This window comes from Myzus persicae, unplaced genomic scaffold (assembly GCF_001856785.1).
Source record: "Myzus persicae strain clone G006 unplaced genomic scaffold, MPER_G0061.0, whole genome shotgun sequence".
Taxonomy (NCBI): Eukaryota; Metazoa; Arthropoda; class Insecta; order Hemiptera; family Aphididae; genus Myzus; species Myzus persicae.
Window position 1 is genome coordinate 766,291 of NW_019104189.1, and position 17,215 is coordinate 783,505.

At 29.0% G+C, this 17,215-nt stretch overlaps 2 protein-coding genes across 3 annotated transcripts; one reads left to right on the forward strand and one right to left on the reverse strand.

Moving 5' to 3' along the window:
- The first annotated feature begins 460 nt into the window (after positions 1 to 460).
- On the forward strand, positions 461 to 4,693 carry LOC111039772 (paternally-expressed gene 3 protein-like). 2 transcript variants are annotated; one of them, XM_022323396.1, is made up of 6 exons: positions 461 to 647; positions 1,422 to 1,501; positions 1,574 to 1,665; positions 1,761 to 1,884; positions 1,961 to 2,194; positions 2,961 to 4,693. In XM_022323396.1, the coding sequence occupies exons 1-6, from the start codon at positions 563 to 565 to the stop codon at positions 4,563 to 4,565; spliced, it is 2,220 nt and encodes a 739-aa protein (XP_022179088.1). In that variant the 5' UTR covers positions 461 to 562; the 3' UTR covers positions 4,566 to 4,693. The 2 variants fall into 2 exon arrangements, with proteins under 2 accessions (XP_022179088.1, XP_022179089.1); XM_022323397.1 differs by having other exon boundaries at positions 533 to 647; positions 1,261 to 1,501; positions 2,961 to 4,692.
- Positions 4,694 to 8,733: 4,040 nt separating this feature from the next.
- LOC111039755 (skin secretory protein xP2-like) lies at positions 8,734 to 12,106 on the reverse strand. Its single transcript, XM_022323372.1, has 2 exons — positions 11,974 to 12,106; positions 8,734 to 10,907 (listed from the first exon to the last, which is right to left on the reverse strand). The coding sequence occupies exons 1-2, from the start codon at positions 11,989 to 11,991 to the stop codon at positions 9,108 to 9,110; spliced, it is 1,818 nt and encodes a 605-aa protein (XP_022179064.1). The 5' UTR covers positions 11,992 to 12,106; the 3' UTR covers positions 8,734 to 9,107.
- Positions 12,107 to 17,215: the final 5,109 nt, after the last annotated feature.

Genomic DNA, 17,215 nt, shown 5'->3' on the forward strand with positions numbered 1-17,215 from the left:
ATATACCTATATAAATCTCATGTACAAAATAATCTTAAAATTGATCTAACCCAGTTTATTGATCATTCAAAAACTCCATTGAATATTTTAGGTTTAAAAAGTATCGTTAAAATGTTTTTTTCATGATACTGACAAGTTTTTTGTCGTTTATTGTTTATAAAAAATTCTTCGCAAGGAATAAAAACAATAGATTACTGACCAATATATATGATATTCTCATACTTACTAGGTTTGTAGATAGTACACTATAGGTTTTTTTAATTATTATTAACCTATGTGATGATCATTAGAACAATCGGAATAATTTGAAGTACCCACTTGTTTTTCGTAGTCAACCTTCGATTAAAATTAAATAATTTATATTGTTTTAACATGGTTCAGTACATGTCCTCATAATTGTACACATATGATGATAATTCAAGAGAGTGAAGTGCTCATAGAATTATCTTATTGATACTAAACATGTGAAAAATTGTAATCTATTGATTGCCAATAGGTGTCAACTCGCACACCTTAGTGTTAAGTAATCACTTTTACTGTAAATTAAAACTTAAATTTCATAATGTACAGTACTTTTTTATTTTGTTTAAACATGGACAAGTTCAAATATATTCAAATTATTTTATTCTGTTTCTTGATGCTTAAAGGTAAGTGAGTAATAATATTAACTACTTAAAATGTCATGTGTTCTATTAAACTTGAACACATCCTGCCGTAACAGCTCTGATGTTTTTTTCATCAGCTAACGATTAATTAAATATTGAACTACAACTATTTTTCAAACAATAAGTTTTTCAAACTAATTAGGTATTTTTTTGTTTTAAATGTATAGCGTACTTTTTATTTGATTTTATTGACACTTTAGTTACTGTTGACAGTACCTAAAATAAATATTCATTTTGTATTATTATTATGTTATCTTCCAGTGAAATTATATATAGTATTTAAAATTAAATGCATCATCAAGTAAATGTAGACTTGTTTATTTTAAAACTGTACATTACTATCGTTTTAATAATATTTAGGAGTAGAGATAAATTATATTCATTAATAATCGCGTTTGTAAACTACAAAAACTGAATAGAATAATAGAGTATTTTTTAAAAATTAAAATGTATTCGGGTATTCTTAAAATGATTATTATAAGTATAAAAATTTTATTTTTAATAAATTAATACCTATATTACATTTATATAATATGAATTCGATACCTATATAGAAATTACTATTTATTATAAGCCTAACAAAAATATTTTATAGGTATTTCATATTTTTAAAATCAACAAGGAATATGTGACTTATTCCCTGCAAAACCAGATCTAATCACTGGACATTTCTCACGATTCATACACAAATGTCAAATTGAATATATAACAATTTAGCTCCCTAATAATTCTAAAAAATGAAATGTTATTTTTAAGAATCGAGCACAAACCCTTTACAAAATGAAAAAAAATGTTCACCACCTACACGGGCGCAAAACGAACAATTCCCTTACATAGTAAGTACTTTGATTTTCGTATTTTTTACATACATTGAAATATGATGGAATTTTTATGTTTTCGGATCTTAGGTGTTCCTTAGAACGCCTTCAAATGGAGAAATATTATGTCAAGGCACATTGATCGATGTAAACTGGATACTAACCTCTGCGCATTGCCTTAAGTAGGTATTTAATTTGTTGAATCTTCACTTTAAAATTATAAAGTTATTATAGTATAATTATCAATTACTAAATGGACTTTAATTTTTATTTCTAGGACTGTAGACAACATTCCATTGAATGGTATAGATATTGCGATGCGAAATAATATAACTCATGAAATCATTCTGAAGCCGAGAAAAGTGATAAAAACAAAATACAACGATGTGGCATTAATTGAGGTACAATGTTTAAGATTACTACTATCTTAAAATATTTTTCCCCACTCTTACGTTTTTTTCATAATTTATGCAATAGATGGAAAAATCCATTATTGTCACTAATATGGTAGCGCCCATCGAATTGGCCACTGAAAATCAACTTTCGAACAATACTGAATGCGTTGTGACCAGTTTTCAAAAACAGTCAAACAACGATTTATCACTCATATATTGGAACGTGGTAAATATTTTAAAACAACCACATGATAAGAGCGAATGGTACTTAGAAGACACGATTTGTCATTCACAAATATGGAATTCATTACAGAACGTAAGTCTTCGTAGTTTGAAATAGCAATTATATTTATAATATTCATAAAATTCAACACAAACTCATACATTATTTATTATTTTGAACAATTACCCACACAGCAACGATGTGGTTTTCAAAAAAAATAATTTTAAGAAATGAATCTTTGCACTAAATAACATACAAAGGTTAAAATACGCAATTGATTGTTATTATATATATTATATTATATGAAAACAATAATACATTTTATAAAATAAACTTGCTATTGTATATTTATCATATTATTTACTTATCTGCTTAGATAGTAGGTATTTTAGATTTATAGTTTAGTTTAATAAAATTAATGTATACTATTATATTATAGTATTATACAATACCAAGTAAATCATGGGTGTATAAATGGTTTTCTATACATTTAAAATTTTAATTGATCATTAAGTTGAAAAACTTATCAACTGAAATTTTAAACAATTAATTTTAACTTTTTTTTGCAAATCATTTTAATTGCAGCTTAATTTCATGTAAGTTTAAATTATTTTCCGTGCAATAATGACACTATTGGCTCAATTAATGTATTATTATTTTGATTAAAACTGTGTAAAATTGAGAAAATTAATATTTGTTTTACAATAAATGAGACAGTAATAATATTAATATTATTAATCAATTTTAAATTTAAGAATAAGTTTACACGCTACTATATAGAGTGTTCACGATAGTGAATATCGTACTTGCTAGGTGTAGCAAATTTATATAAATTATTTTTATCACACCTGTTTTCTAGATAACCGATAATGGAACTCCTTTGGTCTGTAATAATCATCTATATGGCATATACTCACTCAATGAACCTAAGATATTTAATAATATTTTGAAGTACACAAATTGGATCCAAAATGTAATCAGCCCAATAACTTCAAATAAAACGTCAGAAAAATATGCAAACAATATTGTATTCGATAATAATTTTTTATCCGATACAAATTCTACGGCAACAGAAAACACAATAAAAGCCTATGAAGCTTCAGAAGCTACTGAAGATACACCAACTTATGGGACAACAGAGGAAACCGAAGAAACTTCAGGTAAACCAAGCTGTGAACCTTCTATTCCTCAATCTTCAACCACAGAGAAATTAACTACACGTTCGATTCCTTCGACAACTATAACTGGAGAGACAGAGCTAACCAAAGAAACTGAATATACTGAAGAAACGGAATCTACTGAGGAAACGGCATATACCGAAGAAACAGAATATACAGAAGAAACAGAATATACAGAAGAAACTGAAGAAACCTCGGATAAACCTAGCTCTGAACCTTCTATTCCTCAATCTTCGACCACAGAGAAATTTACTACAAGTTCGATTCCTTCGACAACTATAACTGGAGAAACAGAACAAACCAAAGAAACTGAATATACTGAAAAAACGGAATCTACTGAGGAAACGGCATATACCGAAGAAACGGAATCTACTGAAGAAACGGCATATACCGAAGAAACAGAATCTACTGAGGAAACGGCGTATACCGAAGAAACAGAATATACCGAAGAAACAGAATCTACTGAGGAAACGGCGTATACCGAAGAAACGGAATATACCGAAGAAACTGAAGAAACCTCGGATAAACCTAGCTCTGAACCTTCTATTCCTCAATCTTCAACCACAGAGAAATATACTACAAGTTCGATTCCTTCGACAACTATAACTGGAGAAACAGAAGAAACCCAAGAAACTGAATATACTGAAGAAACGGAATCTACTGAAGAAACTGCATATACCGAAGAAACGGAATATACTGAAGAAACGGAATCTACTGAGGAAACGGCATATACCGAAGAAACGGAATATACTGACGAAACAGAATACTCCGAAGATATTGAACCTGTTACTGAATCTTCAACCACAAAAGTCACGGAAGACGAACCATATTCGGAATTGCCTATTACTACTCAATCTCCCACAACGGCTATAACTAAAAAACCAACAGCACCAGCAGAAACAGAAAGTACCCAGTTTTCAGATCAACCCAGTACCATAGACACTGATAGAACTAAACCAACGTCAGAAACAAGCTTTACATCAGAGACTTATCACGATACCACACCAATAACTACAATAAATCCTACTTCTTCCACGAGTCAGTCATCCATAGAACCAAATACAACTATATCCGATTATGGATCAAATACAACGACGACCGCTACGGACACCACATCTACTACAACTGAGATAAGCACTTCAGTAACATATGAAATTTATGACCCCAAAGAAACTACAACATTTGTTGATGAACAATATGAAGACAAATCGAGTTCCCAAATAATATCTATTCATACAAGTTTAATAACAGTTGTATTTTTTATCGTATATCATATTAATTTGTAATTTATCTATACTTACTTGATTACAATGTGTGCAGAGCCTAAAAAAATTCTTAAAAATTTTAAATTAGACATTGGCATTTCAAAAAATCAAATTCAAACATATTATGAATTATTGATTATAAACAAATCGTGAAGTTTTTCAATAAATAAAGCAAAATTAAACATACGCATTATATTTTAAAAGTTAATACATAGAATAAAATATAAAATACCTACAGCAATATTAATCGATATTAAAAATTGAACTTATTGTAAACTACTCAAATATTGCAGGAGAGGAATTTAGGTACTGCCATCGTCCTTATGGTGAAATAGGTAGGTGCATAGAATGTATACCTACCATAATAACTTATGCCGAAACAATTACTAGTGCACTTGACACAAAATATGATTATTGAATGAGTACCATTTTAAAATAGCCTTTCATAACATATTATATCAATGTGTGAAAAATAGTAGATACTCTACAAAATTCTAACCTAACCTTGAAATATGGTATAGATAATATTAGATATTACAAAATAGAAACAAAATAGAACAAAATATACATTTTTAAAAAGAAAATATATTATAAATAATAAATATGTATACCATATATATATTTTTAGGTAGGTATGAAAAAAAAATTCAAAAATTACAATTACAATTAATGTCAATAAATGTCAATAAATATTATAAAAATTAGTAAGTATTTTAATAAAGTGTTCTTCAACGTGAGGGCTGCCAACCAATTATTTTGGGTCACCAACATATGATTTAAATCAATACAATGAATTAGAAAACTCAATAATAAATAAAAATATCATGTTCTACAGCTATGATAACTATAGCTTATCAAATTATATTAAGCCAAGAATAGACAGGACCATTTCAGATCATTAACATCAAACAGCCATTAAGAATCTTAATTTAAGAATGATTATTGATATTTAAAGATTTATTATGCATACATTTATGATAAAATAAATTTACAGTTTTAACAGGTAAACAAATTATGATATCTGTGCTTTATGTTTTGTAATTATTGGAAAACAAATATTTATTTTCAATACCAATCTATAATACTTGTCCTGTTTATTAAAATATATGATATATCTATATTTAAGGATCGCTAAAAAAATTAATACTCAGGGTGGTCACCATAGTTATAAGGTTGGAAAAGTCTACTGTAGTAAGTATAAGATTATAAATTATAGATTATTATATTTTTTTTAAATGTTAATAAAATTTAAAAATCATTAACCAACATGATATATAATGAATAATAATACATAATATATACGAATAGTGCCTCCCTTCGACATCAGAAAACCACACGTCCATACCTAACCCAAAGTGTATTTTAAAGCAATAAAAAAAGAATAGTGAGACATCAGCCAAATATGTGGTTATATTGAGCCCACTATTGATTAGGCTCGCCAGTTTTCGATTGTAGATCATAGAAGTTGTAGTCTGCGGTTACAGCAAATATTAAATAGTGGTAGTACTGTGGTAGGTTTACTATCTAAGACCCAAGCCATTAAATAACACGATCTTCCATTTTGTGTAGAAATTATCGATGATTATTAAACTACAGAAAATAAACAATAATACAGCTGGTTAATTCAGTAATCACTGTTCTTTAGACTTCTGTAGCTCTGTCAATATTTTCATTGTATTATTTGCATTCACGAGTCCTGATTCAATGATATAAAAAAAAAACCAAGAAAGCTAAAATAGATAAAGTTAAACCGTTAGTAGCTCCCAGTCTACAACGGTTCTGAGCAGAAATGATCTAAAGAAAATAATAAATGAAACATTATTGATTATTATATTATATTGTTATTGCTATACGCCACAGACTTTATAATATATACGTTTATTAAACAAATAAATCAAGTTAGTTGATAATCAATTTTAACAATAAAATGTGTGATAAAGTACTGAAAGGATATTTAAACCGCCGTCGCTGGGTGATTTAAGCAAAATCGTAAATAAATGCAAATATTATATTAATAAATAACATACATTCTTCCAAACTATTATAAGAAATATTTTGAGAATTATTTCCCTTACACACGATTTATTGATGAAAAAGAGATTTGAAACTGTAAATTAATGCTTGACTTAACTTAGCTTAATTAATTGGGCAAAAATAAAATGATGTACACTATAGATATTGTGTAGTGTTTTCCAAAACTAATATCATGGAGTCTACAGAGCTTACGAAAATATTTATTTGAAACTGTTAAGACATGGAAATACGGAAGAAAGCTATAGTGGTAGTCATATCGTTCAATATATTATACTAGTGCCGGGTTGCATGAACAATCGCTAAACATTTAACGAATCAATAGTGAGCTAATAGCCCTAAAAACATGATGTAGTGACCCATGATTCGGCTAAATTTTATTGGACTGTTAAATTAATACATTTTTCATGCAACCCTGCATATAGGTAATTTATATTAATTAATTACAACAATTTCTTTTAATTCACATCTAAGGAGATCTCGTCATTAAGTAACGGATGTAGGTATTATATTTTAATTCATTAACATAACATAGTAATATATTGAGTACGAAAAACGGTTGTGAGTGAAGATTACTGTATCAGATATAGGTATTTCTAGGTATAAGTAGTTAGGATAAAAAATTATAAATTTTATATTATAATACTATTATAAGTACTTTCTTAATTTGGTAGTTAAATTCAGACAATTTTTGCAAAATAAAATTCACATAACTTATAACTAATTGTCGAAGTATATAACTCATAATAAGTAAATACTGACATTTTATAAAATTATGTGAACCGGTTCGTGATTACAAAAAGATTAAAATTATTTGAAATATGTTTTTTTATTTAATGTGAATATAATGTCATAACAGTAATGGCAAAGTTTCTTTGATTAATATTTTTTAAATACATTAAATATCATAATATATTTTATTATTTTATGTATTTTTTTATATATGTGTATTTAATTTCGTAGAAATTTGAAATTCAAACGCTAAAAAAAAGACATTGAGACCATGTATTTTTAATATTTTTAAAGTATTTTAAAAAACAACTTATGGGACCTTATTGTACCACGTTATGACGAACATTTCTTCTCAAAATATAATTTTTTAACATTGAAAAATTCGAAAATTAAAATATTATTAATATTAACTTAAACTAAGCTTCAATGTTATAAAAACTAAAGTTTTATTATATGAATCAAATGAAAATATAAGTAGGTAATCGTGGACATTTTCAAGTTTCTACAATTAATGCTTTTATTATTTTTAATTAACATAATATTTCCAATAAATAATATGCAGTTCATATATATTAAAAACCTGTAGATGTTTGTGTCATTTTTCCAATGTTGCATTTAAGTAAACATTGACACTTAAATATTTTACTGATATAAATTTATAAAACTATTATATTAGTCTCATACTTTAAAATATTTTATTAATGACCTCGGTAATCAACAATTCCTCATATGATACCTTCATTTTTATTTATGAAATGTTATAATTATATTTTATAAAAACTATATGCACCGGTGAATATTATGTGTTGGTATTAGAAATAGGTGATATTTATTGTATGAAATTTAATTATTTCCATTTTTAAACGAATCTCATAAATTTGAGTATAAATTATCATCAATTCCTAAATATTTCTTAATCATTCTCTGCTCATAACTATGTGCTGCATTAGACAATTTAATAGTATATCAATTTTAATGAAATAAACTTCAAAGTTATTTTTATTCAATATTATAACAGCATAAAATTATATCTGTTTCAAAGCTTAGAATATTTATTCATATACTTATGCCTGAATTTATATTATATACTTATATAAGTTATCAAATATAATATTGACTTAATTATATAAAATGCACAACAAGTAACTTACAAGTGAGCTGAAAAAAATAGATAAGGGGTGCAAGAGTGAACAGTATTATCAATAATTCATCTACGGTTAACGTAAACTAAAAATGTTTACGCAAAACACATTGTTTATTTATCTCCAATAAATTAAAAATAATTTACACGTTGGGCCTATATTCTATTACTTGTATTAAATGTTGTATATTTTAAATAACTTTTCATTGTATTATATCAAAATATTCTTGTACACAATAAAAATATTTCTAGGTATTCAGCTAGTATGTTGTATATTATCTATATTTTTTTTTCACACAGTCCCTAATGGACAATGGTAGTCTATGTATCTACTTATGTTGAAAGCAATGAAAATATTTATCAATTTTCCGAAGATTACTTTTCATTACATATTTTTAGCAATTTAAATTGATTTCAAACCATACAGATTTATCTTGATTCATTGTATTGAATAATATGAAATAAATACATTTAATTAGTTAATTGCACGTATTTTTTTTTATTTTACTTCTTTAAAATATTACAGATTAATAATTGAAATCGTCAATCTGCAAAACAAATGACGGCTTTCTAAAAAAAATATAGATCATTTTTCCATTATTCTATGAACATTAAAATAATGAAAATTCCATATCAGATAAATTTAAGTTTTCAACGATTTATTTCTTGACAACGTCAAAGTTGGTGGCTTTCAAAGATGCACTTCCAACAGCGACCGAATCTAGACTGGCAGATCCAATGCTAGCAGACTTTAATTCAGAAGATGCTAAGTCAGAGGAGAAAGTGTTGAATGGGGCTGGTGTCGAAGATCCAAAGAAAGATTGTTGGCCGAAACTGAATGGAGCGGCGGATGAACCAACGAAACCTTCTTGGACGACGTTTGAGCCGTAGAATCCAGCTGGGCTGACAGTTGAACTGTATGTGCTGATTGGGCTAGCCGTAGAGCTGTAGAATGCACTAGCAGACGCTGGAGTAGAGCTGTAGAATGCACCAGCAGACGCTGGAGAAGAACTGTAGAATGAACTTCCAGAACCTTGAGCTAAACCAGATGAGAAAGCTTTGTAACCAGATTGACCATAAAGAGCACTTGATTCATATCCCAAAGCGACTGGAGATTGTTGATAATAGTGGACAGTGGCGAAACGTTGAGCTGGAGCTGCAACTGGGACTGGGACCTTAACTTCAACTGGAACTTGAACTGGGTATGGCACTCTCTTTTCTACTGGGTATGGGACTGGTCTGTCCACTGATACTGGAACTTTAACTTCAACTGGAACTGAAACTTTAACAGGAACATCGTACCTAACTGGATAAGGAACAATCTTTTCAACAGCATATGGAACAAATTTTTCAACTGGGTATGGCACAGCCTTCTCTACTGCGTATGGCACTGGATTTTCGACGGAAAATGGGTATGGCACTGGTTTTTCTACGGGGTATGGTCTGTCAACATTTACTCGCACTGGGTATGGGACTGGTTTTTCAACCGCGTATGGGACGGGTTTCTCAACTGGAACTGGAACTGCGTACGGCCTGTCGACTGGGACCTTCACTTCATAAGGTACTGGCTTTTCTACTGGGTATGGCACTCTCTTCTCAACTTCGACTGGGTATGGTTGAGGAACGTGAACTGGACGGTCTACATTGACATGTACGGCGTATGGCACGTGTTTTTCTACAGTAACTTGGTATGGATGTGGAACACGAACGACAACGGGGTATGGGACTCTCTTTTCAACTTGGACGTAGTATGGAACTGGAACTTCTTTGGTGATGGTAACTTCGTGATGAGGTGCAGGGGCGTTAGCTACTGCTGGTATTTCAACTGCATCGTGGCTGATTGCGTCAGACTTGACGATTGCGCCTTGAGAGAACGACGGGGCGTAAGCTCCTGAATAGTATGAACCGTATGATGTAGCAAAAGCCGGTGATCTATTCAAAACAACCGCTTCCGGAGTAGACGAAACAACGGGCGAAGCTCCTCCAACTAAAAGTGAAGCTGGGGTGGAAGAATACGCGAAGCTTGCGTCCGATAGTGCGGCACTGGACACTGCGGCACCAGATATGAAAGGTGCGGGTGTAGATGAACCAATTAGAGCAGCTGGGGTGGAAGAACCGAATGATCCATCGTAGAATGGAGCAGGTGTGGAAGATCCAATGAATAATGCTCCATCGGAAGATTGAGCTGCCGCTGCGTTGGAGTAGGCATTTGATGCAAAAGAGTTACCGAATGCGAACGGAGCTGGTGTGGAGCTGTAAGAAACGGATCTGAATGGTGCTGCAGTCGACGAGAATGAGCTACCAAACAAAAATGGAGCTGGGGTTGATGAGCCAAAAGTCTTGGCTCCAAATGTGAATGGGTTGAATAAGGTGTCCCTTTTCTTCTCGTTCTTATCTGCCGGCTTGGTGTCAGCAAATGCGGTGGACACAACTAGGAGTCCTAGTAGAGCTATTTGGATCTAAAAAAAAAAATAAAATTTTTAAATTAATTATTTCTAGTTTTATATTTTTATAGTTATGTAATTTATATCGAAGTTAGGGAAAATTTTAACAGATATAATAAATATAATTCTGTGTTCAACTAATGCCATTCTATTGTTAGGTATATCACGTATTTTGTGACTTGTATAATATTATATCTGTGATTGAACTAACCCAATACTTATAATATATAGACTTCGTATACTAAAATAAATTTCATTAAGACCTTGTGTATACATTTTTAAACGTCCCGACATGTTAACCAGAAACCGAAATAATGTAAGCCATATCATTAAAATATTAAATATTTTTCAGTCAATCGTAACTTAAATAACGTTTGTATTTTTAATTACTAATTTATAGTTTGACAAGTTTATTGATTATTATTCGTACCTATGTCGTATATAAATCTATATCATAAATATCAATGGAATCAGTATTTCAAACATAAAATTATAATTTACAAATTAATAAAATAACAAGTTAAAATATTTTTAATGCACTTAGTTCCTACAACTCAAAAAGCGTATAAATATTGGTATTGTATTCCTAAATATTACATTTGTAAAGAGTATGCTTACATGTTTTAATAACAATAATATGGGAACATACATTAAACGCTAGGTGAACAATATAGTATAGATAATAGCACTAGTTTAATAGTAAAAGTTTTTTTTGTTTTGAAAAATAAATTTCTACTGGCATTGTGACATATTTACATATTATGAAAAAAAAATTAAAGTAAAAATAAAATTAATTGTAAAAATCAAGATTATATTTAAACTTAAGATTCACCAATTATATAAATTAAGGAATACTATCGGATACCAATCTTTACTGACTACTAAGCACATATCACGGCTATCTGCAGGATATAAGACAACCGTGTGTTATATTATTATATACATTTTTTAATAAATAAAATTAAAAGCTTGTTAACGTAATCTTATATTTTATAGTTAGATTTTTAATGGTGAGAAACAGCAGTAGTCGTTTGACTATAGAAATATGATATAACAACAATAATGTCGTGGTCGTACTCACCATAGCACTGGAAGCCATAATGCTTGTTGCGTCTGCCGAGTTGGTACTGTTCAACCCTACAGCTACCAATTGACTGGATACTTTACTGAACGCCGGCCTTTACTATATATACCTGCACGGCTACACGCGCGGGCGCTACAATGTATTGGACGGTATCCAGCAATAATTATTGTCAAAAACCAGTAATCCGGGATGGGAGAATTTTTAAGAGACACCTGAACACGACAAGCCCCTCCTAACGACAATTTTTCAATCTCCGTTCCAAGTTTTTTTTACTAAAAAAAAAACCCGTGTGTGTGTGTTCAGGTACTCGTTATGTACTAGATATTTTTCAAACCGTATTATACATAATTTTTTTCGTCTGTGTACATGTTATTTTTTGTGGTCTTCTTGCGTCGAAAACCGGTCGTCAGAATGCTCATCCAAAGGTTTCGCAACCATTATATTATATTATTATTATTATTATTATTATTATGATGATGATATAGCCTCTGCGACCTTCAACCGCTAAAATGTATTACCCCGTTCCATCGACTCGCAGCCGTTTTGCACACTTACTTTAGGCATCTACTCCTTCGCCTTAGCCACCGCAGTGTCGCAGAGGTGCCTACGCACGGTAATCATAATATTAAAATAAAATTTATAACACGAGCCAATTTGTAATAAATTGTTATAAACATCAAATTTTAATTATTTTAATTTTAATTTATCATAACTAGATGTATTATACATTGTTATAATTATTATTGTACCTAGGTAAATTGTAAATTATTATTTATTATATGTGTTAATATTTTCCAACTAAAAGTACACTAAATGTACATAATTATATATATTTCTAATTATACAATTATACTTGCATTCTAATACGATATTTATTTTATAATACGTAAAATTCAAAGACTTTAAGTACAGAACAATACCTAAATCCAACTATTATAAATCCTGTCAATTTTAAATTAATTTTTTTATTTTAACTTTTTTACTATACGATTCTTAAAATTGTTATAGTTTTAATACAATAATACAGTCCGCACCATCTACAACAGCGCCGGTCATAACGACATTAATTTCAAGGTCCTCACATAATCCCGTTTATTTATTTGTACATATTATATACAACGACATCTGGTTATAACGACGTGTTTTTTATGGTCCCTTGACCGTGGCTATAGAGTATAGACGATACTGACTGTATTTGGTAGTTAAAAATAAAAATAAAATGTTTTCAATACTTTAAATAGGTACGAACAGTAGTTATACGATATATTTATACTTTTAAGGCCTATATTATACTAGCCGTACCATACAATGAATTATTAACACATTGTGAAAATTCGCAAGAAGTTTTATATCATGATTCAAAGCGCCTACTTTAAAATATGTTCTATTGCAATCATAATTTAAATTAAATTGTTTTAAAACGTAATATATTAGGTACAATTTTATTCTTAAAAATGATTTTGGATCTTATGAAAACATTTAAAACATATTATTTTATATAATACATATATATATATATATGTATAATTTGTATGCTGAATTTTAATTTTAAGATCATTAAACCATCCATACTATTCCATAACAAATTTTTCGTTTCATCTATTACATCGCTTTAGATTCTGTGTGGGGCGACGAATGTATTGTGTTTACAATGGTGTGTTTTTTTTGTCTGAAGATACTTTTTTTAGTAGAAAAGATGCTTGGATAATTAAGAGGACTTGATACCTGCATGTGTTGTCTCTGTCTTACAAGTGCGTAGCATAGCATATTTTACGCTCAGCAGAACACGTGTAGCTCCGTTAGTTTAAAAATTAGTGCAAATTGACCTCTAATAAAATCTAAAGGTAAGATTATTATCTAGTCAACCTCATAGATTTTTTACTATATTTTAATTTTAACCCGAGTTATGAGTATTTTAAAAATTGTAAATTTTTTATACATCTTAAAATACTTATAACTCGCGTTAAAATAAAAATATAATAAAAAGCCTATGAGGTTGCCTAGATAATAATCTTACCTTCAGATTTTATAAGAGGTCAATTCACTTTAATTTTTAAATTAACGGAGCTACACGTGTTGTGCTGAAGTGTACATTTGCTATGTTACGCACTTGTAAGACGGAGACAACACATGCGGGTATCACGTCCTCTTAACTTTGATATGCTGGTTCTGGTAACAAATTGAATCTAGTTGGCACTTTGGATGGAGGGGGGAACCAAAAGTAAAAATGTCCTATGATTTTCCAAAATAACTTTTTAAATTTGAGAAAAATCCAGTTTTTGATAAAATCAATTTTGTTTTTTCGGTGTAACTCAAAAATGAATAAGGTATAATTGAAATTTTCTTCAAATGTTCCTATTGCACAACATGTCGTAAATGTCGCAGTTGCAAGACTAGCGACCATATTTTAATGGGTTATTCAGTTATTCGTAGTAAAATTTACTGGACACACATGACACATAATAGAAATAATATTATTATTTTGATAATGTAGTGTTTAAAAAAAAACCATACAATGGCGCCAACTAGCGATGAAATTAAACAGTGGTCCTAAACGCACGTGCGTAAAAATCCCAAACTACTCTGATAGATGGCGGTGCTGTAAGCTGTTGGCTATGACTTCCAGTCCTACTCGGCACTCGGCTTCGAAAAGTGAGTAGTAAATTATAATTATATTATTATTATTTATTATCTTTAATTATGGTCGTAATTTTAAGTGATTTAGGTTCAGCACATTGTCTTCACAGGGATGTTAAAAAAGCCAATTATTTAATTTATTTTGTATAGCCAAACAAGTAAGCTGAAATTGTACTTGGGTATAGATTTAATTCAAGATATTTTTGAGTGCTCAGATTATTCCCTTTTCTAGTACATTTTGACATATCTTAACCTACCATACCCGTATGTTTTCCAGCCTAGTTATGAAGTTAGGTCGACAATATTGTTCCACCACAAATATCACAAGAAAATGACAAAATGGCAAACTACAGATTTCGCCAACCCCTAATTGGAAATTAAATTAATTTGTTGAAAATGTTTTATATTTTGATACCTCAGTCACCAATTAGATGAAATTGTCAACCTAGTTTGGAAATTTGCACAATACTCTTTATCCTCAAAATCAAAATTATAAATATAAAATATTATGAAACACGACTTTCTATCCATAACCTAATAAACACTTACATTTTACTAACTAAACTATTTGCAAATATTTAACGATTACTATTCCTTAAAGGCTTAAACGTTCTAGATTAGATATGACTTAGGTAAACCAATTATTATGAAAAATAATTTAGGTTTTTACGTTTGTTAAGTGTAGTATCATATATTTGATATAATATATTAATATGTAGGTAATCTAGAATATCATATTCACATAAAACATTAAAAAATAATCATTCATCATCATTCATCATTAATGGTTCACGCCTGTCTATGCACACATGGTAGGTAGCCAGTAGGTACCTACTTCAAAGTCTTGTTTTCGAGTTGTAAGTTATGGTTATGATGCGACTGACAGTTATATTTTTCCGTGACATTGAATATTAAAATAAAATACATTTATTGTAGGTAAGTCTAGTCCCCCTTGTTTGCAGGAACATATCAAATAAAACAATAGGTGCCTACATTATAACTTCAATATCATGACCAAACAGTGATTATTTGACAATGGTTAAAAATTTAAAATCGCAATGTGAAAAAAAAATTGGAGCTGTTTATTATTTTATTACGTTTGTATATCATCTTACCATAAGAAATCGAACAGTTTGGTAGTCAGTTGTTCTAAATTATAATAATAAAATTGCTCTATACTGACTTAAATAGTATATATTCAAATATTCAATATTAATTAATTGTGCAATATTGGCAACATTTAATACTTGTATAATTTGAAAAATTGAAATTATAACACTACTTTTATTTACCTAAAATATAAATACAAGAATATCTTAATCAAATTTTAATTTATGATTTTGCCGAGTAGGTAAGTGTTTTCCATCTATTAATGGTTGGCCGTAATTACCTCAATTATTAATTTTGTATTTATTTAAAATAGAGAATTTACAATCTGTAGCATGTGTTCAATAATCAAATAGAATATAATATGATATTATGGAAAATAATATTTACATGACAATATATATGAGGAGGGAAGCTGTCCAGTGACAGAACCTTCGAATAATTAATTAAATACAAATAAATAACAATAATTAATAACCGAATGAACAATGCATAATATGTAAATATATCACTTATGGAATAAGACCTACGCACAATTAATTTGAAATTTTTTTAAAAAAATTACTTTGAAAATAAGTAAAAATTGAATAACGATAATTTTGACAATAGTTATTGTACTTGCAATTGTATACATGAGAATTTTTTATATTTTGTTGTACCTCAAAAACGAATAACCATAGATATTTAAATATTTAATATTCTAACCAAATATTTATTTTATAATTTTCAAAATTTCGTTTGAACATCCAATTTCTAAAAGCAGAACGATGATGAATGAATTGATTTTACAATGATCTGTGTCTTCTGTCTTGTTTGTATCCGTACACACATTTGTTTTTATTTGTTTATTGCTATAAAGTTAGTTCCCTAGTTATAACGTTTTTTATAACGTTTACTACATTTGGTGTGTGTTTGGTTACCTACCCTAAAAAAATTAGTTTTTATTAACTTCTTACAGAAATAAACTTTTTTTTAAATAATACCTAAATTGATAGAACAGTGGTAGAGCTATATATTTTAAGCGAAAAATCAAAAGTTATAGTGTAATAAAGATATTGCCTTAGTCTTTCTGCTTACATTTAAACTGCTATTATAGTATTTTTCTTACTTTTAGGTTCATGGCAGGTTGAATAAATTGTTGATGAAAAAATCGAATTTATCATTCTACTAATTTATTATTATAAATTATAATACTATATATTTATACTATAGTATATAAAATATTATTGCTATTAGCATTTGAGTCAAGTTGAAGATTGAAGTAGGTGTAGGTACTGGTAAATATAAGGTGGTGGCAAAAACAATACTTTAATTATGCATCAATACGAAATATTATCAAAATTAAAAAATAGTTTAAGAAAACATTAAGCAATACATTTTTTTTGTAATTATGCCCTTAATTCAGTAGACAGTAAGTATCGAATAATTTGTAAAAAAAATTATTTTATTTTTGGATGAAAAAAAAGTAAAAGTAACATTATTGAAGTTTTTATTC